This window comes from Phodopus roborovskii, unplaced genomic scaffold, assembly GCF_943737965.1.
Source record: "Phodopus roborovskii unplaced genomic scaffold, PHOROB, whole genome shotgun sequence".
NCBI lineage: Eukaryota > Metazoa > Chordata > Mammalia > Rodentia > Cricetidae > Phodopus > Phodopus roborovskii.
Window position 1 is genome coordinate 14,880,897 of NW_026126482.1, and position 23,446 is coordinate 14,904,342.

At 42.0% G+C, this 23,446-nt stretch overlaps 1 protein-coding gene across 1 annotated transcript in view; it reads right to left on the reverse strand.

Moving 5' to 3' along the window:
• The window catches only part of Rnf144b (ring finger protein 144B), a 62,198-nt gene that overhangs the window by 16,670 nt on the left and 22,082 nt on the right, over window positions 1-23,446 (reverse strand). Inside the window, exons 3-4 of the mRNA XM_051194325.1 lie at window positions 12,098-12,202; window positions 2,133-2,193 (exon numbers count right to left, since the gene is read on the reverse strand). Coding sequence (XP_051050282.1) covers window positions 2,133-2,193; window positions 12,098-12,202 — 166 coding nt within the window. The remainder of the gene's footprint in view (window positions 1-2,132; window positions 2,194-12,097; window positions 12,203-23,446) is intronic.

Genomic DNA, 23,446 nt, shown 5'->3' on the forward strand with positions numbered 1-23,446 from the left:
AATTGCTGCTACCTCCACAGGACTCTTCTCTAATGTGGCCACGTAAGACATCCTACCACAGTGAGTCATGATATCTTGGAAGATGGTTAGAGAAAGTAGGATTCATACCTAGAATAAGGGGAACCTATACTAAAGGAGATGGATATGATGTGTTGGATAGAATTTGCACAGATTGTCAAGTTTCTAAATGACACTCTAGAACCTAGGAAACTAAGGATGGGAAACCTTAGTAAAAGATGTAGTTGTACTCTCCTGGGAGAAGCAGCTGTTGAAGAACAGGAAACATGAAGCTGAAGAGAAAGTGAGTCTGTCAAAAAGGTTGTGGAAAAATACAGCAGATCATCATTGTCCAAAAGGCTGGACCCATGCTTGAAGAAGTGTCCAGAACTGTAAAACATTATAGAATTAAAGCTTTTTTTATAGAAAAAACTCAATTTCTTGAGCTTGTCCTACAGTAGAACACCTACCCAGACTTTGTAGGTAGAGAAAAATAAATTGTATGTATAATAAAACTATTTAATTGACTGATCACAGATGAAAGTGGAGACAGGCAACACCATCTACAAAAGATACCCGGGTTGCAAAGCCTGTCTAATTTTTTGTAATTAGGCAGAACACATGTGTCAAGAAGGTGTAAGCCAATCATAAGAAAAGGTGAACACCAGGGGACTCAAAAAGTCCCACAAAGCAAACCACCACCTGGGGAAAGAACACGAATATGTCTGTTGATTTTTCCCATGCGTACCTCACTCTTAAGGTTACTAACCCCCCACGTGGATGCAAAGACCTATTTATCCAGCTAACTAAAAACTATTCTGTTTCCTTTAACAATATGCCAGTCATTACACCTACAGCAATATGAAGATGTTCCCTAAGGGCTGTTAAGATGATCTCATTTAGGGAAAGTGGACACCAGAAGAATAGAGTGTAGCGTAAAGGTGTTCTGTTCTTATTACCAATAACTACTGATATTTTGAACAACAAGACAAGGCAACAGTCATAGGACATGACTTACGGATATTAATATTCATCATTGAGAACCACAGAAAGTTTTAACTTTGGAAGCCATTAGCACTTGTCTAATGTTATTATACCCCCTGTGTGTTAATTATAAGCAGTAAGCCTGCTGCTGAGGGCTAGGTAGTACAGTTGTTAGGGAGGACGGCGGTAGAGAGAGGAAATGCTAGTATGTAGGCCTCAAGATATCTCTTGATATCAGCTTGATATATCAGCCTTATGAGTTTAACTGGGCAATCCACCCATGACAGAACAAAATAGCCCAGAGGTCACAGACCATAGGACCAAGAAAGACTACAGCTGTAGAAAGTGACAGTCCCAGACCAAGATGTTGGCTCTCAGAAGTTTTGTTCATACTAGATTATGGTTGGGACTCTACTCAGTGAGACTATACTAAGCCTATGCAGGAAACATCTTCCTCCAACTTTTCAAATACTAAAAAGATAGACTGGTTTAAGGGAGGCAGGAGGGAATGGACTCCTTCAAAGGATCTGTCAGAGACAACAGGAATAAAAACACACACCCTACAGATAGACAGGCTGTGTAAGGAGAAAGGCTATGAAAATTGTTCCATGGCTAAAGTAAGAAGGTATCAGCCCAGCACTTTGTAAATGTTATTAGAGTAAGACACATCCAGATTTTTAGGTGTCACCATGACCACAAAAGTAGTACCAAAAAGATGGGCTATGGATACTTTATCATGAGGACAAATAACAATGTTTCAGCTGGTTCATGTTTTAAGATGATCTTCAAGCGTGAGAAAAATGGTGATAAAACTCTATTTCCAGAGTTATTTTCCTTAGTGTTATTATTATGAAACCATCTTACTTTCTCAATACCTTTCTGGACACAGCCCAAATTCAAAATACAAAGTAACCAACCTAATGAAAAGTGCGTTTCCTGCTAGTCTGCATTCTTTTGTTTGCTTTTTTTCTCCCCTGGCTGCAGCTGGGAGAGTTGAAATTGCATGTGGCAATTACTATTTTACACCTTTTGTAAACTCCTTGTGGTTCCTCTGACAGCCCACAGGTGCTTTACTCTTGCATTCGAACCCCTATGAAGATGATCTGTGTAAAAACCATGTTCGCCACCATTATAAACACAAAAATATGTACCTCGTTCAAACTTTAACCGCTGGTAAAGTTGATACTCGGCCACGGGCACCAGACAGGCAATCTGAAATCAGAGACATTGGAGAGGGATGAGATTTCGGTCAGCCAGGGGTCCTGTATCACCAGCCCTTTCTGATGTCTTTCTCTGACTTTGCCTCTATAGCCTCTGTCCCAGTAGTCCAGAAACCATTGCCTCAGCTTGTTCATGCAATAACTAACACATGTAGCAATTTGCAAAGCATCTCACTCCTCTTACCACGGCTAGGCACCTGCTGGTTGCCTCCACTCCTTGGTCAGCAGTCACTAACCAAGTTTTGCTATTTGGTGTTCTCACATTGTGTACAGGTATGGAAGAAGCTCTTCCCTTTTCTACACTCCCTGAAAAAGAAACTTTCAAAAGACCCTATCTGTAGCTTTGGATCTTTAAGAACTAAGGTCAAGTAGACATCACCTCAGTAATTATGCAAACTTTGTATGTAGAAATGGTACACTCTGGCTGGGCAGTGGTGGCTCACACCTTTAATCCCAGCACTCGGGAGGCAGAGGCAGGCAGATATCTGTGAGTTCGAGGCCAGCAGTCTAGAGAGTGAGTTCCAGGACAGGCTCCAAAGCTACAGAGAAACCCTGTCTCTTGGGGGAAAAGAAAAAGAGAAAAGAAAAGAAGGGGTTAAAAGAGAGAGAGAAATGGTACCCTCTGAATGATACAAACTTCTCTACTGGCCAAATTCTCTTCCCTTATACCACACTGACATATTGGACAATGGCAATAAGGGACGGTCTTAGGACATTACTTGTGACTAGAATCCCGTTTCCACTTTGGATAGCAGAATGAGCCAAGGGTTTCCTAGTAAACAACAATGATTCATAATAACAAGAGACACTTCACATTAAACATTTTAAAATTATATTTCAAACAATAATGATTCATAATAACAAGAGACACTTCACATTAAACATTTTAAAATTATATTTCAAAGTCAGAGGGAGGAAAAGCTAACTGCTCTTATAAACCAGAATTCTAAAAAATATTAGTTACATATATAACTATATATGGCCATATATAACTATGCTGATGCCACCAAATTACAAATGAGAAATAGAACGATTTCAGATCAGCCTCTTAGAAATTAAAAAAGTTCATATGGGCCCCTACCCTTAGCCTTGGTAATTCCAGCATTAAACTGTTAAGCTCCTATATGTGCACTGTTATATACATTATGCATATATCAACAATATATATAATTTTGTTACAAAATACACTTAAATAAAAAAAATCTTGCCATGAACAAAACAAAGCCTGCTTTGAGAAAACTACAGTAAGGTGATGTAAATAGAAATGCATTTAGTAATTACAAAATATTTTAAGAGAACATACAAAATATAATTATGTAGCTCAAAAGTAGTCTCAATCTGTTTATTTCACAATCAGACCAAGTTAACAAAATGAATTAAAGACCACAAAATAATCAAGTTTAGTTTTCTGCATACCTAATTCAGTATGATAAATTCAATTTGTTCTGAAAAACGATTCCCTTCAAACTTTCTTTTACCAAATTGAGAAAAAAAAAAATGTGTTTTCATCTGGTACCTTAAAGAAAAGTTCCTTAGCAAACCTTGTGAGAAAAATAGGGCCAATTCCATGATGCATGCATTTTGCTATAGTTTTATATGACTGGACGTCAGCAATGCAGTAAGTTAGATTTGTTCATTTGCTACTGGACCACACAAAAAGCTCCCCTGAAGATCAAAGGCATTGTGAATAAATTCAGAGTTGAAAGAAAGTCCCTAGCAACAGTCACTAGAAAACAGAGCTCATTGCTTTGACTTTGTCACTGGTCACTGTGTGTGGAGGGTAATGCTGCTTCAACTTTGGGCAGGGCCCAAATTGACTGGGGGTAGGCATCATCTGGACCCCAAGTGGTATTCCATCGCCCAATTTTTACCTTCCTCTTCCCGAATGCCACACTCGAGATCACTGATTCTATGTGACAGTCAGGAGGCTTCCTTACCCTCAACTAAAACAGTTTCTGGACTGATTCAGACCTTATTTAATTCCATCAGAGGAAGTTCTTAACGATGCTAGTTTTATAATGTATAATAGCTAAGCCACATAATATTTATGTGAGACAAGCAAACAGGAAAGTGTTTTAGAAACAGATCATATGTCAATGAGAAAAATGACAAAAAGTGACACAGTAAAAACTAACAATAGGGTTGGATGTTTATTTTAAACTAAAAAGGAAGATTTCATCTGACCAATACTTTATGGCCAACAGGAAAGGCATAAATCTCAAACATTTTGTGTGTTGACCTATTTTATTTTTGCCATTTATTATCTCATAAAGTCAAATATTTATTTAGAATCAGGCTTTACCAAAGTAAGTTGACTTTTCCACTGAAGTTTACAGCCACTGAGAGTTATCAGCGCTCACCCTGACCCTTCTGGACAGATAAAAATCCTAGAGCATACTCATCTGATGGGCAGAGCACTTGGCAGGACATCCGGGCTGTGCACAAGATGTGCTCAAAGAGTGAAATCACTCAGAAGACAAAATACACATTTAAGGGGCAGAAGGAATTTAATCCCTGATTTTGTCACCTCTTATACTTTGTGAATTAAAACTAATGTCCTAAAGCGTTTTGTCACAGTGTGTTTTTTAGATGAGAGAGAGCTGGACCTGGTTTACAATACATGCACGCACATGCACACACACACACACACACACACACACACACACACACACACTCACTCATTATCCTAAGTATTAATTCTTGGCTACACTGTCATTTGAGGGCTAAGTTATAATTGTTTAAGGCTTCCATTTGGACAATTATAAAATTTAAATAATTCCATTAGGATGAGTTCTAGAAGGTTCCGTAAGGCTACAGGTGAAAGGGTTGCAGCAGGTGTTTGAGGATGTTCAAAGTGCTCAAAAACGGTCAGGCGACTAGACTGAATCCCAGGAGAAAATAAGTGAGATTATACAGAGCCATCTTACATCTACCTTTATCCTCTTTTTTTTCCCCAACAGAGATATTCAAAATTGTCCAAAATCATGCTATAAAGCTGGTTTGAAACTTTTCATTCCCAAATAAATTTCAGACTCATTACATGTCATAAAGGTGGAATAAAGACTTCCCAAGTGCTATTCTCTCAACAGTTCCTAAAGGGAAACTTACATAAAAAACAATCATTAATTATTAAAAGAATACAATTTAAATTGGTATAATACAACTAAATGATTGCCAGGACTTATTAAAATTTCACACATTCTCCCACTGTCCTTTTCCAGTCTGGTACCCAATCCAAGCTACAGCCTGCATCTAGCTACAGTGTCTCCTGGGCCTTCTGTGGCTGTTTTTAGTTTATCTTTTCCCCTTCTGCTTCCACATGTTTGAAATATACAGGCAGCTACCTGTTCTCCAGCTGTGGTTGTCCTGATGATGCCTTAGGTGATGATTAGATCATTTGTGGTGTGGGGACCATTGAGGGGCATGTGGGAACCACAATAATGGTGATGTTAACATCTTGATTTGATTAAGAGAAGCAATGCCAGGTTTCTCTGTCCTTTGTAATCTGCACATACCTTGCAGGAGGGTTTTAAGTCGAGGTCATTTTTTAAAATCTGTCTGCCACATGTGACTAGATGCCTACTGAAGGGGGAGAAAGGGTTAGAGTTTGTTGTAAGCCATCCAACCTGGGCATTGGGAACCAAACTTGGGTCCTCCAGAAGAGTGGGAAGTGCTTCAAGCATTAAGACATCTCTCCAGGCACTTATTTAAAGATATTTAAGATAGAGAACATCCTTTCAATGATTAGGAGACACACAAGATGGACATGAAGACACAGAAGACTGTACACACAAACACACACACGTACCCACACACGTGCACACAATGTCAGAGGGTACAGGCAGAAAGGACACGTGTGTAATCACCTTTCACTGGTTCAGGGCATTATCTGAACAGGTTTTGTGTGAAGACTTTTAACTGAGTTGAAAACTCACAAACATGAGTTCTAGGTGGTCACACTGTCACTGTAAAGTGGTAAAATGTTTAAGCATTATATACCAGTTAAAAATAAGTTTAACTTAGGCTAGGGCAATGACTCAGTGGAGAAAACCACTTACTCTAAAAGTCTGGTAGCATGTGCTCCATTCCCAGAACCCATGCAGACACAATACTTACATACATAAAGTAAATCTAAAAAAAATTTTTTTTAAAGAGACTACAGTCTGGATCAACTACTAAAACTTCCCAGTTTAATTTAGTTACTGTTTTTCCATATCACCTTTGAACTTTGTGTTAATTTACTTGTTAAGTAGAAATTTCCTTCTCCTTGGACCTAAGCATAAAGGATAACTTTTCTTCCTCATCCTTCCTGACATTCTTTTGAAAAATTAAAAAAAAAAAAAAAAAGAAAAAGAAGCAATATAAAGAGAACATGAGAAATAATATCAGACATTAAAAAACAAATATCTTTGCTCTAATCTCTTGTTTTCTGGTAAGAATGAACCTAGCGATGCTTACTAACTATCCAGCTGCATTTGTCTTTTCTATTCCATCTGAATCACAGCAGAGCTAGGAAGTCAGAGTGTGTCTGCCCATGGGGAGCCAGGACAGGTACACACAAGGGAGCCAGGACAGGTATACACATGGGAGCCAGGACAGATGATACACACAAGGGAGCCAGGACAGATACACACATGGGAGCCAGGACAGATAGCTACACACATGGGAGCCAGGACAGATACACACAGGGGAGCCAGGACAGATACACACATGGGAGCCAGGACAGATAGCTACACACATGGGAGCCAGGACAGAAGCTACACACAACAGTTGCCTGGGCATCTCCCACAGTCACAGCTTAGGAGAAAGGAAGAGTGGGGATCAGCTTTTTTAACACTGTTTGCTAGAACCATAATATGGAAGCAAGCACCCCACTCCTAAACTAACCCCTAAAAAATAAAAAAGAAAGGGAAGAGAGGGGAGTGAGCCCAACCATCACAAATATTTATGCAGAAAGTTATAGGTGACCCCAGAAGAAATCTGGATCATGCAGCATATATTATTTCGAATGAGACTATACACACACACACACACACACACACACACACACACACACACACACACACACAAGTCATAGTTAATTCTAAGTTAAGGACAGGCTTCAGGAAGTACTGCCTATTGGCTTATAAAGTCCCACCAGTAGGAAGAAGTCAAGATTTTGCTCAGGTTTGGCCCCCAGATGAGTCAAGCAAGATCTGGGCCATTTCTGAGGACTTGTAAACGTGGAGACGAGATGGAAAGATCTCTTGTATAACGCTAACACTGAAACTAGCAAAGTCTCCTGTCTCAACCCCCAAACACAGGTAGCCCCTTCTAACAGCAGAAAGGAGTATATCCACCCATCCATCTGAGTACAATACCTAAACACTAGTCACCGAATCCTGAATGGGAAAAGCCAGAGGGCATCACAGCAGAAGGGGGCGGGGGGGGGGGGGAATGAAAGTTGCATCCTGGACCCCAGACGGCTGCTCTCACTATCCCTTGCCTTGCCTCCTGCACACCTAGGGGTTAAAAGACACACTCATGTGTACAGCTGAGACAGATTCAGCTGAAAGGCTGCCCCTAGTTTTCCTGTGTAGCTTTTAAAGTCTCGGAGATTTTATTTTTCACTTACATGGGGCTTTAAATACATCTCAAAATGAAAAATTCAAATGTGTTCAAAAAGTAAATTTCAGCTGGGAACCTCAAAAATATCCCTTCATTCTGGTTTGGCAGATCCCTTTGTCCCCTCCCACCTCCAACATTGAGCTTTTCTCCAGCCCGCACACATCACGATGGATGGTTATTAGAAACACAGTCAGTCCCTTCCCACTGGTACCCCGCTGTCACAGTCGGGAACAGTCCCACTAGCCGGGCATCTTCATCTTTCCGCCACTGCTCCTCACCGTGGGAGGAAAGACCGTTAAAGACAAGATGGCAAGGGCAGCCGTGAGGAATGTTTGGTTCCCGTACTTCAGCTGCCTCTCCCAAAGCAACCCTAAATAAAACCTCCCCTGAGGAAGAAGTGTTTTGCACGCATAACCTCAGACATTGTCCTGAGCCCTTCCTTTCCTTCTCCTCCCCATGCCTCTGGGTTCTATACTCTAAATCCCTTCCTACAGAAGTTCTGAGTCCCTGGTCCTGGCAAGGCCAACTGTACCCACCCTTCCTCTGGTGCATGCTGGAGTAAAAGGCAGGCTGGTTGTTCTTGTGCCCCAGGATTTGGAAAGAGGCTTGGTGTGGTGGTGAGGCGCATTTTTTGTTTTGTTTGTTTTTTTGTTTTGTTTTGTTTTGCTTTGTTTATTTTTTGCTTCCCCTGCCAGCCTGCCAGTTGGGAAAAGCCCAGTTTCTCTGGCTGTACAGTGACAGGTACTGTTCAAATGGTTTTATGTGCTTGTCACACTAATGTCACACAGCACAAACAGTGTAGGCTCTCCCGGCAGGGGCACGCTCCTTCTCCCACACTGTAGGAAACTGCTGAGATTAAACATCGCCTTTCAGTATAGAGCTTTACTTAAAGTAATGACGACAGAAATAACAGTCTGCGTCCTGTGTTCATAATTCCATGTTGCACAGGTTCCCGGTTCCAGTGCACAGGAAAACCCTGCGGAGCAACATGTGAAAGTACCAGATGATGCAATGGGGGAAAACATGACTTTCCCCTGGCTCCCAGAAAGGTCACTCTAAGAGGAGTCACTGCCCATCACCAGCTTTGGGGACAATGAAAGGGAAGCAGCCATGTCCTCCTGTCTCCTGTGTAAACAAACAGGGTTTGAACCAGGCATTGAAATGCTTTGCTAATGAGGCTCTTCTTGACAGATAAACATGAAGAGGCACAGCCACAGCTGAGCCAATTTAGAGGCTTCAGGAAGACAGACAGGGAGCCCAGCCAAGGGAGCAAGCCGGACCCACACAGGAAAGCACACACACACACACACACAAAGAGCCTAAGCAGCTGTAGGCAGAGCCATTCCTAACAAGTGTGTTAACGTGTTACCTGTGTGATTAAATAGTGTCCTCAAGCGCAAGGAGGAAGACAGTCATGGCAGAGGTAAGTGTCATAGGAATGGACCCTGCTGTGATAGTCACAGGGCAGACTATGGGCCATTTGTAGCATGAGGGTTACACAGGATAAAATTGTTATGTTGGGAAGGGGGGTGGCACAGCCCCAGCTCATTACTTTTAAAGGGAGAATCCCAAATAAACAGATAAAGCTAATCAGGTCTCCAATATAATCTCGGTTCAGGACAAAGTACCACGTGAAAACGACCCCCACTGCCATTACATGGTTTAAGCACTGGAGACTGCAACTCATAGCGGGTTGGTTAAGAACTTGACTACTGTAGCTGAATGCTCATCGTGAGCTGTTAGCTGGGCTCTCTGTAAAACCAGTGAGAATAGAAACGGTCCACGAATGCCTTAGAGAGTCTTACTGTTCATCTAATTAGAAAACGACATGGTAAATTTGAAATTAGTTTAGTGTGTTCTGTTTTCCCAAATATGCTTTGAAATTTTTATGAATTTTGAGGAATATTACGGCCTTGTTTGGTTTTAATATAGCCTTAAAGTAAAACCGCTTTTGGGAGAAAAACTAAATACCGCTAATAGCAGCTAGAAAGGAGAGAGGATGTGTACCAGGAAAGAATGGGCAGAATGCTTCCAGGAAATGGAAGCAAGGACAGTCAGAAGACCTAAGGTCTGCTCTGTAAAAGCCTGAACTCCCCACATATCTGAACACAGTGGCCTGGCAGTCAACATCCAAGATGCCAGTGGGTATTGCTGCCGTGCGAAGCCCAGGGTAACACCGTGCAACTAGACTTTCGGCAGTGACTGACATTCTCTGCTCTGAGCTGTCAATCATGTAGCCAACATTAACCATGAATGGCTATGAACACTTCAAAGCAATTAAGGGGCACACCAGAAAGATTAAGTTTCTTTTATAGACTTTTAATTAAACTACAATTAAATATCCACATCTGACCTACAATTAAATATCCACATCTGACTGGCAACTACCAGACTGGCTCTAGATTAATTTCATAAGCTTTGTTTTGAAACCTCACCAAACTGTTCATTTATATTTAATAGATTTTTCCATATAGGAATTAAATAAGATTTTACCCAAACGCAGCTTTTATATTGCTTGCATTTCACTTTTTTTTTTTTTTTTTTTTTTTTTGTTATTGTTGTTTTGTTTTTCAAGACAGGGTTTCTCGTAGTTTTGGAGCCTGTCCTGGAACTCTGTAGACAAGGCTGGCCTTGAACTCAAAGAGATCTACCTGCCTCTGCCTCCCAAGTGCTGAGATGAAAGGTGTGAGCCACCATGGCCATTGCACTTTTATAATTGTCTGGTTCATTGCATGTTTACGGCCTCTCTGCTAGGTCAGACACTCCTCCAGGATGGTGAAGGCTGCCTTGGCCTACACTCAGTCCCGGCTCAGGGTGATACCTGCATCTCGTGCTCTCTCTATGTATCCATGGATTCAGTAAGACATCCGAGTCAAAAAGAACAGCACCAGGACCGATGCTCTCAAATACTTGGACTCCTTTAAGAGTGATTCTGCTACATAACCCCAGTGGACAGTGTCATGGACAACTAGTCTCTTGTACTTACTCTCTTCATCCCATTACGCAATGCAAAAGTAAGCAGTGATTCTTGGGGCAGGCTGTACACGATCAATACTTTGAACAAAACTTTGGCTTCAGTGTTTTCTTAAAATGAGTCAATTCTGCATCATTAAGTACTCTTTTTATGCTTCCTTTAAAGACTCTTCTTTAAAAAAAAAAAGTATCTCACTTATACCAGTGTTCATAAACTGTACACAGAGCAGACTGAGTCGGGGTAGGAGTAGATATACCACTTTCTCCCTGTTTTTCTGACAAATCAAAGGGCATGTTAAAAATGTGTATTTAGAAAGATGTGCATCTATACATACACAGATATCTCCCTATGTACATATTTGCATCTACCCTCACACTGCTGAGCCCCTGATTCTCAAGTCTTTTGCTGCACATTTGGTCTACCTAGTTTGTGATGGTCAAGAGAACTGGATGAGAATTGTAGTTCTTTCTAGATAGGTCCCTTGAGATGAGTCACTGAACAGCCTCTGAACTCAAGTTTCCATATCTACAGAAAGCACCCAACTTCACAAGGTTTGTGGGAAGGATTGGCTTGTACACAGGCCAAAGAAGAAACAGGGAGAAGGCTTGGTGCTAAGCAGGTGGTCAGTGCTTATCGAATGGACAGTTTATTCCATCAGTTTCTTGGGAGCATTTTTGGAGGATTACACATTCTCTTACACAAGAGTTCATTATATTCAGGTGAACAGAGCCTGAAGGTCCAGAGGCAGATTGCAGGCCAGCCAATGAGGAGGGGTCAAACAAACAAAAGGATGAGATAAACTGCAACCTGGAGAGATAGGAAAACTTACTCCAAAATCTACCTGATGCCTGAGGCAGCCCCACTTAAAGGCCTCTCTCCTTGCTCTTTGGAAATGTTTCAACCTCCGGCTACTTCTGCAGAAGGCTACATCATGAAACAAACAGACTCCCATGCACCTGCAACCATTTATATATTGCATAACTCCCTCACTTATGGTCTATCTATCTTCAAAGTTTTCAGACTCATGGGACTATTCATTGAGCATCCTCCAAGCCTCACCCTTGGTAAGTTTGATTTCTAGCATCTTTGCCTGTTTTAAGAGTGTCTACAATGCATGATATGGCATATATAAACAGAACTGAGATAAACGGCCATTCTCACAGCTTGTATAACGATTCCAGCTCCTTGTGGCAATAAAACACTCCTTTAAAAAGTTAACCTCTGTATTTTGTCGCTAACTCCCTAGTAGGCAATACTTAAGAGTCAGGATGCTAAGACATAATTCAGCAGGACAGAAGGCCTGCTGCATCCATACCTCCGTTTCCTGCAGGGTCCCATGTTTTATGCACACCATGTCAGGACAAGTGATGGGAGACCCACATCCTTCTCGGATTGACAGCATCATATACTGTCGCAGGCACTATAAGAAGGAGAAAAAAAAAAGGAGATGTTTTAAACATCACATCCACTACAGTAGCACAAAGGTTACATAAGAGAACATCCACAGTGTCTTCCTAAATTGGCTGTCCTGGGGTTCCTGTACTCAGGAAACATAAGTTATCACAAGTGTGGGTACTAAAGAGCCATCACTTTGGAAAGAATGCAGAGCCAGGCCATTAATTACAGATGACTTCATTTTAAGCGTTTATTCAAGTCAGACTCCCCAATGCTCACTCAGTTTGCCTGCCATAGACTGGGAAAAGAAGAAGCACTTCCAAATTCACAGCAAATGTTTTCTCTCTTTTCAATCCTGATTTGATTTTCCAATTCTAGTTTGTTTTTTTAAATTTTTAAATATATTATTATATGTGTATGAGTGTTTTTCATATATACACGTGTGTGTGTGTGTGTGTGTGTGTGTGTGTGTGTGTGTGTGTGTGTGCGTGCACCATGTGTATCACAGAGGTCAGAAGGGGGTGCATCATATCCTCCGGAGCTAGAGTTATGGATGGTTAACAAACCACCATATGGGTGCTCAGAACTGACCCCAATCTCTGTAAGCTCTTAACCATCCCCTATCTCTCTAGCACCCCCAGTTCTGTTTTTAATCTAGTGGACCTCTCTTGTAAACTTACCTAAAAGTAGAATGGGCCTCATTCTGGGGTCCTGGAACTAAGCTATCCAAACAGAATAAAAACTACTAGTAAGGACTACATTATATAGGAACAAGTCAGATGGCTTCCTGCTGTCTGGGGGTAGCAAAGACAACCTGAAAGAATAGGCCATCCCAAAGACAGAAGCCTTACTGGATGCCATGTTGACAAGGATTTTGGTGTGTTTTGTCATTGTTTTTTTTTTTTTTTTTTTTTTTTTTGTTTTGTTTTGTTTTCTTTTGTTTTGGGACATAAGGTTTCACTATGTAGCCTGGGCTGAACCAGAACTTTCAATCCACCTGCCTCAGCCTTCTAAACTGCTTGTCCCACCGGGTCCTCCTTAAAGAGCTTTGGATAGAGAAATTAGAGAGTCACTGGGCAACCTGGGAAAGAAGAAATTCTCCCAAGAATAGGTAACAAGGGACAGCATCCACAAACTTGGTACTTATTGATTATTACACCTAGACCTTGGGCATTGGGTAGAGAGAGTACAGGAAAGGGGTGGACCATAACCTCCAATGCCTTCTTTATCCTCCTTACTCAAATACACATGCCCACAGGAAAAAGGAGACAGATATAAGATGAGTTCCACATGCACAGGTGTGGCCAAATGGAGCTTGAAACTGTTCAGAACAAAGTGCTATGTTGCTGTCACACATCGTGTAGTTAGGTCTTCAGGGGTCACATATATAGTTCTTGCTTGTCATTACTTTCTTAACAACTACTCTCATAACCTAGACGTTATTTAAGTCACATAATAAGATATGTGTAGTAATACACCAATACTATGCAAATAACTTTACATACTAGACATTTACCTGATTATAGGTTTAGCTGTCTTGGGAGGAATATTTGAACTACTGAACTACTTCCCAGAAGATACCAAAGGACTACTATTGCTCCACCAAATAAAACTCAGAAATCCAAAATCTGGCTCTTCAATATCTACTAATTAAATCCTAATTAGTGAGCCTTCATCTATCTATTTTCATGACCATAAAAAAAAAAAAAAGGAGCCAAGCTCAATTGTCTGAGGAGTATGCTCAAATACAATCTAGTAAACAAAGCAATGACTTACAAAATGATTATTTATAACAGTTTTTTTAAATTTACACTTCTGTATCAATCATTTACACTAAAAGCACTATCAGCTGGGCATGGTGGCACATGATTTTAATCCCAGCACTGAGGAGGCAGAGGCAGGCAGATCTCTGTGAGTTCAAGACCAGCCTGGTCTAGAGAGTGAGTTCCAGGATAGCCAGGACTCTATTACACAGAGAAACCCTGTCTTATAAAAAACAAACAAACAGTGTCCTGCATCATTACATAAAACATTAAATCAAAGTCTGTGGTCAGAATTTAACACAGAATCGTGAAATCTATGGCTTTTCCTGGCTTCTTAAAATGAATTTTCTTCCTATGAAAATGGAACCCAAGCATCACTATTATATTCCATTTAAAACTGTGCATTTTTCTAATTGAAATGACTAATGAATCAATAAGTGTAAGCAACAATGCAAGCCAGATGCATGTCTCTTTGGGGAGTTAGCAGTTCCCTTGTACAAGTAAATTTCTTCCATCACACCAACTCCCAGAAACTAGCTTAAATGCCTAGCATGGCCTATTCAAATCAATTTTTCAAAATCGTGAAAAAGATTTTCAAATGGTAGTTAAAAGACATGAGATCATGCCTTTGACATAGTATAAAATAGAGACCATGTATCAGGGAGTGGACATCTACCCCAATCACTTTTATCCTACAAATGGCCTCATTGTGGATACTAAATATTAACTTTCACTTTCTTGTTCATGAAATGGATGACAGTTTCTTGCTCTAAGATTTATGGTGGCAACCTGGTTCAGTCCTGGGGCGGTGACCTGTAGGAGAAAACAGCATCAAGGCAAAAACTCCAGAGGAACTGCACAAAGTGTCCACTGGCTCACACAAAGGCTCTCATCCCAAGGGACCCTGCAAAGGGCTGCCTACCACTCTGCTTCTAGAGACTTAACCTGTCTCCCATCCACCACATGGAATGTATTACTGCCTTCACCCTCTCCTGCCAGCTGCCACTCACAGAAACTGAGGTAAACAAGCTCTAAAAATATGTATTGTCCAGGCTCAAGGGGAAAGTATATGAGGAAAACAAAGTGACAGACTTCAGAGCAGAGCTGCTGACTGTGGCAGGTGACTCTACCTAGGACCCAGATGCCTGTCCTCATCATTTTTAAACTAGGGAAGTTAATGTCTGTTTAGTTTCAGGGTTTCATGTTTGTTCATGTGCGCACACACACACACACACACACAGGGAGAGAGAGAGACCCCTAAAACAAGGCCTTTGTAAGTTTCTAAATTGCTTTATCTTAGACCAATCTACCCTTTGGAGCTCTGGCATCTCCTTTCCACCCACTCTCCAAGGAACCAGTTAAACCACCTGGGGCAGAGAAGCTGCCCAGACAGAAAAGGTGTGTGAGCCAGAACATTCCACTAGCCTATAGACAAGCTTCTCTTCAGAACGCTTTGAGGGTACAGAAAAGGCTTAATGTTATGTAGTAACTAGAGAGCTATCGCTCAAGTTTAATAGGCAAAAATAATTATTTAAACTTACATTGCAAATTTGTACAGTTGAAATATCAAGGTTCCCCACTGGCTTATAGCAGATGTTATGTACGTGTTTTGCAAACCATAACACATCAACTAATAAATTTAGAAGATTTCCACACAAGCATTCGTATGTCTCCAAAAAATACGGTGCATTGTGATTTTTGGAGCGAGGTTGGAGCTGTATGCAAGGACCACAGTTTTGAGTGGATTCTTTTTATTCTAAGACACATGTTTGAGATGCAGATGCCTTAGCGTAGGTGATTTAGTAGCTAGGAGCTCAGGCACATGAGGTGTCATTAGTATGGGCATGCACTTCACCCAAGAGCACAGGAAGAACAACAGTTCCAGTCACTGCTCCCATAACATTTTTCATGTGCCTGTGCTCACGGTTAGCTTTCACTGAAAAATGCCATCTCAAATCCTCTCCTCATCGCTTCGGGTGTCTAAAGATGCACAAAAGAATCGAAAACGTTTTACAAGAACTAAACAAGTCAAACTCAGGTAAACAACAGCTCTGGAGAAAGAAAAAACAAACTGGCACCTAGTTTACACAGAAAGAGAAGCATAACAAAACTACCAACCATTTACTACGTTTAACAATGGCATGTCATTAAACTTGAGCAGTGTACAGGTCTTGCAGGTTTCTGTACGGCTGACAAAGTCTTAAGGGGATGTTTCAAAAACATTTCAAAAGCCCAGATGAAGGGAAGAATTGGTCCTTTTGTGTAGCTACCTTTCACTTAAATGGCCTGAAGGAGCAAGATAAATACTTGAAGACCATAAGGGTCATAAATAAAACCAAGACTCCTTGTCTCACTCACTCCACAGCCCACAAGGATTCCGATGCGATGTAGTCAAGCATTCAACCACCTAACATGGCGAGCCAGGTGACTCGTATTGTTCCTTCCAACTCAGTCTATGACTTATGTCAATGGAATTTTTCAAGGAAGGGATTTTTTCAAGGTTGTTGTTCACACTATGTCAAGGGACATGGCATTCTTCATAAGGTGTTCTCATCTGTCTTAGAGACATGGCAAAAAAGCTTGCAATGTACCCACCTAAGAACAAGCTATGAGCATAGACAATATAGTCATAGATAGGTAGATAATAATTAGCTGGATAGATAACAGATAATTGATAGATGATAGATGAATAATTGATAGGTTATAAACTACTAATAGATGATCAATGGATTATAGATGATAGGTAGATGATAAATGGACAGATAGATAATAGATGGCTGATAGGTAGATAGGGGATATGTAGATGATTGACAGACCGATTGATGGCTGATAGATTTCTGGTTTTGAGTATCCTTTACAAAACTGCTTCTTTCACCCAAAGTAGCCATCTATACCTTGTCAGAAGGGTCTTCCCAGCTAAGGCCAATTCCCAACCTCTTCTGGGTCTTTTTACATGGTGTATTTCCTCATCTACTTACCCTGATCAAAGAACTTTATCTTGTTTCCAGAAGGATCCTAGAAAAATGCAATGCCACTACAATGCATATCACTGGATGACTTACATATCCATTGAACTCTGAATTCTCTTCTCATGAGAGTATCACTGCATTTGTTTGTTTTGTTTTTTTGAGACAGGGTTTCTCTGTGCAGCCCTGACTGTCCTAGAATTTGTAGGCTGGTCTCAAACTCACGGAGGTCCACCTGCTGCCAAGTGTACACCACCACACCCAACTGGGCCTGCTTTGATTACTGTAGCTCTGTAGTGAGTTCTGTAATCAGGAGTTGAGTTCTCTGACTTGGTTGTTCGTTTTCAAGGTTACTTGGACTGCTTTAGTTTTTGCAGTTTGTAACACATGGCCACATGACCAGTATCGAATGCTCCAATCAAGTGTCTCTCCATTTATTTAGTCTCTCTTATCAATAATGTGTATTTTTCAGAGTATCCATTTTACATGTTTTCATTAACTCTATTCCTCAGCCTTTTATTCCTTTTAAAATTTTTATAAACAGAATTTTTTTTTCTGCAACCCTACTGTGTTATTCCTGTTGACTTTGCTTACTGTTCTTGTCTCCTGTTGCCTCGCTAAACTGGTACCTGAGATTTTAAATCTGGAGTGATTGTGATGTGCATCCCTATCTGAGAATGCACTCCACCCACACCCACACCCACCCACCCCCATGTTACTTTGGGAGATATAGTTGTGTCCTTCATTACTGCTGGATCAGAAAGTAATGTTGACTGAAATGAACCTCAGAGAGATGAATCCTCTCCATCAATATCCACAATGAAAATGAGCTGCAACTAGTTCCAGATGAATGACTGAAGGAAATTACAGTAACGATATTTAAATACCTTTCATTTAGAGAATCTTTAAATGCTTTAAAATGGTTCTGCTGCTCTTTCTGGAAAGGGCACAAAACTCTCCCCATGAGTCTGAGAACAGTCATTCAATATGGGGGATTAAGTCTGGGCTCCAGTCAAAAGTGCCTCCAGTCCCACCAACAAAGAGCAATCAAACACTGCTATTTTATCTCAATTAAGACATTTGGTGACAGGAATAACTGAGAAGAAATTCGATGAAAATGCTACACCCTGGTCCAGTCCTAACGACAAAGCAGTAAGACACAGAAACTGGGAAAACATTCCCCCCAGAACAGTGAACAAGGGGGTCATGGCAGAGACATCTGCTTCCAACAGAAGGAACTCAAGAACTCTCCCAGGGACCTCCGGGGCTTTCCCTTTTGCCCTATCTGGGCTTTCGTACCAAATCCTACTCAATTCCAAAAGCCCAGCTGCTATCTATGACACAGTACACCCAGGAAAGCCACCCAGGGCTCAAGGAAAAAGAAAAAAAAAAAAAGGCTTGTTAAGTTTACATCCTTCCATTTCCTCCAGAGAATCATTACCCTCTAAGCCACAGCCCTCACGTGGCATACTGGTACAGGCAGTGAGATAAGGAAACCGGGATTCCACACAGGCATACCGTGCTCAATGGTCTCCTTCTCCTCTCTGCTCCTGAGAGAGTGGCAACCTAAACTCTTAACACAGCACCTCTCACCCTCTCAGATGTGAATAAAGACTCAGTTACAGGAAGGGAAACGAAACTCTGATAAAGAGTCAGAAATCTCCGGCCATGATGGAAGGTTTTGGAGATTATTTAAATAGGGTACCACCATTCAACCTTGTCTATGCAAACATGATGAGCACCTGGTCTATGCAAACACGGTGAGCACAGCCTTCTAGAGAATTCATCGTGAGTGTTCAAATCATGTAGTGAACACAAAAACAGTGAGGTAAATGGAAAGGCGTGTGCAATGAGGTAGAATGTGTGTGAGTCTGCCGTGATTTGAAGGAGTGTGTCTCCTACAACGCTCACATGGAATTGAATCCCCAATGTCACAGGATTGCAAGGACTGATCTTTGGGACTCAACTAAGTCTCCAGGCTCTTAGAATTCTTTTTAGCATTATTATGAGTGACTTCAAAGGGGACTCTGGGGCCCTGTTCCCTTCCTCTTTTATTTGTTGCTGCCCTGACCATGAGGTGAGTGGCTTCCTCTGCAAAGTACCTCTGCCGTTATGTACTGACTTAACCACAGGAGGAAAACACCAGAACAAGCTGCAAGCCTAAGCAACCCTTCCCGTGAGGTTGACTGTCCCAGGCATTCAGTGTGGTGATGGGAAGTTGACAAGCATAATATGGGAAAACCTCACCACTCTCTCACAGAAACTCTGTAACTGGTATTATCCCATTTTATGCGAATGGCATGAATAACTTAGCCTCAGTTCTCATGACAAATGATTACAGAATGTGAGGTTTAAACCAATATCTAAGTGGGCCTCTGCCCTTCTCTGTTTTCCTACTATATTACTTGATTTCTCAGTTGTTAGAACAAAAGGATGAGAAAATATTAGAATCTCTACAACTTGAAAACAGCACTTTGGGGCCTGGAAAGATGGTTCAATGGTTAAGAGCACTTGCTGGATAGTTCAAGACTGCCTGCACTCTAGCTCCAGGAGATTAGACAGCCTCTTCTTGCCTTGGTAAGCACCCACATACACCACACACACACACACACACACACACACACACACACACACACACACACGCACGCATGCACGCACGCACGCACACACACACTAATAAAAAATAAGTAAACTAAGAAATTTTGAAGAACACTATTTTTTTTCTGATGATGATCCAGTGCCACCAAGCTAACCCAGTAAGTATACCAATGTCACTCAGACCGATGACCCACATGACAGACAGAAATGTGTTTTCCTGCTGACCTACCTCAATGGCTCTGGCTCTCTCTCTCTCTCTCTCTCTCTCTGTCTCTTCAGTGTGACACAGCCATACCATAGGACACTATGCAACACTTTGTTGTAAGTAGGTCTATATATTCTCAAATGGAAATGTCCACAGTGTGCTAAATTATATTTGTAAAACTTAAGCTAAGTGGTATGTGCAGATAGCATACCCATAGCTATGTATATAAGCTTATATGCTAGAGTAGACCCTAGAAGGGATATAGCGGAATTATCAATAAACTAAGCAGCTTTTTCTATTTGTTCTTAACTTCATTTAATACCAGCATATCATGACTATAATTAAAAGGTGGCCTCTAATGTAAAGGGATAGAGAAGAAAACAAGGCAGGAAGAAAGAAGGGAAGTAACTGAGGTCGTGTGTCATTTCTAGTTAGTTCCCCGGTCTCACGCCTGTACTAAAAGCTTTACATTGATTTGGAGTCTCTGGCACTGAAAGCCATTCTGAGTTGGCAATGAAGGAAGGCGAGCATTCATCCACCCGGGCAGCCTCTCCCGTGGGCTGTGCTGTCAGGGCCCTCCTATGCCTGCTGGCTTTCTGGCTGCACACAAAGATCAGCAGAGGAGCCAATATATGCATGTCCTGTCCCTAAATCACTACAAATTCTGCAGAAGTCGTTGGAATTACCTGGAGTCTGGCGACAATACAGAGGACCTGCATGTCTCAAATACTTTCAGAAATTGGCAACTAGGCGAAGGATTTGCTGGAAATGGCTGAGTAGACCTCAAAACATGGATGGGCAGATCCAAAAATACCATTACTTTAGTGATGGAGCTACGGTCATATATCAGCATCATGATCTTGACAGTGGGATATCTTTAATGCCAGGCTGGAGTCACAATAAGGACACCAGGCGGTAACCTCACTAAGAGTCAAGCTGGTAGAATAAGAAAGGAAGGAAGGTGGGGTGACCCCAGTAGAAAGCGATGGAGGTGTCAGCTGACTGCTATTAAGAGATAGGAGCAATGATCTACACAGACACTACGTGACATGAATGAAGGAACCCGGTTGGCAGCACAAAGGCCATGATTCAAACAGGGGCACAAGCGTTCTTATGTTGGTGACTTGGTGAGAAGAGCTAACACTTAGGAACTCTGACATCAGAGTTATCCTAATGGATATCCAAGAGGAGAAACTGAGGACATATAGACAGCCTATATTCCCCAGACCACAAAGGTGGGATCTGCCATACCATGGAAGTTGAGAGGCCTATTGCTCCACAAGCCCTTCTCCCAGCCTGCTGCCCTCCCTTCCCTCCTCCACCATGCTCACTTTCTGCCCATCTTCCACCCTATTCCAAAGCCACCCTTCCCACAAAAACAGCCCCCAGCGGCTCTGTCTTCCCCTGGAACTGTCCACATGATCTCTATCTAGTTTCTGCCTGTCTCTCTAGGCTCACGCCCAGGCAAAGACATTCCAGAATCATCTTTCACTTTAGTTACTTTGTAGCCTACTTGTAACCTACTCTTCCCACACATTATAACCACAGACAAGGCTGAACCTTCGTCTTGGGACTGGCAGGATCCCACCAACAGCATCATCATATCTTTCAGTCTCTGCCCCTCAGGACACTTGGGCTATCCTCTTCCTTGTGGTTTGGCTGGGCCTCCACATGTGCCCACACCCTGCCTCTTTATCTGAGGATCCACCCCTTACCTAAGGGTCCCCCCTCTTTATCTAAGGGCCCCCCTCTTTATCTAAAGGCCCCCTCTTTATCTAAGGGTCCCCCTCTTAATCTGAGGTCCTACCTCTTATTTACCTGAGGGTCTGCCTCTTTATCTAAGGGTGCATGATGACCTCCGATACCCACCTTTCACACTCTATCTAACACTGCACCATGACAACAGCAGCAGATGGGTAGAGTCTGGGCTAAGATGAGAATAGGCTTAAGAGAAATAAGAAAGGGACACGTTTTTTAAGGGATCAATAAATTAACTTCTGTGGCTTGGTGAGACGTTCTATACACACCTCTGACTGTGGCTTTCATGTTTGGACTGGGGTCATACTCTGACATGTGATGTGAAGAGTTAAACATGAGCAAAACTATGCTTCAGAGAACTTGAAAGTTGAGTGGGGAGGGAGATGGGGGGATCTGAGAGGACTTTGAGGAGGGTAAAGAATATGATCAAAATATATTGCATGAAAAATTTTAATAACTTTTAAAGTGCTTTAAAGTACTTTGGAAATAGAAGAACAAGCTACTGAGTGACCATTTCTAGTCCCCAACCTACCACCCTTCTGTACCCTTCTTGTGAAGAACTGCAACTTTGATCCACATCACAGCACCATCTCCCGACTCCGGTTTTCTCAGAAGAAAACCTGAAGTACTTGTTCAGCTCCCGATCAAGTCAAGATGTTGCAGATTTGACATGCGTTTCAAAAGAACTGGGGTGGAGAGGATGAGATACTCTTTGTTAATTACATGTACCAAGAAGGTGAATCCATCCCAAGAGTTTCACCCATGCAAACAAAGTGTATCATCAGTTTCTATAAAATCCTGTGGCTACACTAATAAAGCAATAAAGAACATCTAAATTATCATGAGTTGATAATCTAGACACTAGAAGGGGGAGAAGGTTATGTTAGGGTTGTGAGTTGCTCACCTAAAAAGAAGAATAGAAAACATGGTTCCAGGCTACAGATCTTAGGGGTTCTCATGAGGAGAATTTCAAGACGGTCTTCAACGGGGTCGCCTAGACATGGGATCTCATGGGCAGGGGAGATGGTTCAGGGGACCAAGTGCTTGCTGCTCAAGTGTAAGGACCTGATTTTGGGTCTCCAGATGCCGTGTGAGGCGAGGTGACTGCCTGTAATCCCAGCACTCAGGAAACGGAGACAAGAGCTCCCCAGGACAAAGTAGCTACGGGTGAGTTCTCAGCTCAGCGAGAGTAATTGCCTCGGTAACTAAAGTGGAGGGCGATTGAGAGAGACACACATGCATGCACACTTACACATGTAAGACATGCATACGCATCACACACATACACATGGAGAGAAAGGAAAGAGAAGGGGAAGCACAGGAAGGGATCTAGGATATAGAAGATTTATGGAATGACCTTCCCCAAAATGTTATTCACAAAGAAGACAGCAAGTGAGAGATCCCAGTACACAGCACATCTGGAACCACTGGAATTCATTGAGCCCTGGCATCCAGAAAGGGGCTTTGGAGATTGAGACAGCCTTTCACACTTGCGGGGAGTTGAAGAAGCCCTGGGTGGATGTGCAGATGAAGTCCTGGGTGAGTGTGTACTACTGACATGATCACAGCAGTGTCAAGGACCCCAATGTCTCAGACCCACTGGGATGGCAAAGCCTTCCCTGGGTCAGGCTCAGGGAACTGGCGCTGTCTTCGCTGGTCAGAGTGTGGGTGCTGACAGTGTATGCATAAACCAGCAATCATAGCTCCCTCCAGCAGCATGACTGCAACCTGAGACTGCGCCCCTCCAGAGACCTCCAACCAAGACCAGAGAATCAGCCCTCCTATGCTGAACACAATACACATGCTGAGGTTCCCAGCTGTGGAATAGTATGTACTCCATCACAGTGAGCATAGCCCTCCTGACTCCAGCTTTTCTGTACACGTGTCTGTCTTTTTTCCAATCCCTCCCCATCCTGGGCAGGTTTCCAGGACCAAGCCATCCAGGATGCAGCACACACGTATTGCTCATTAAACCAAGA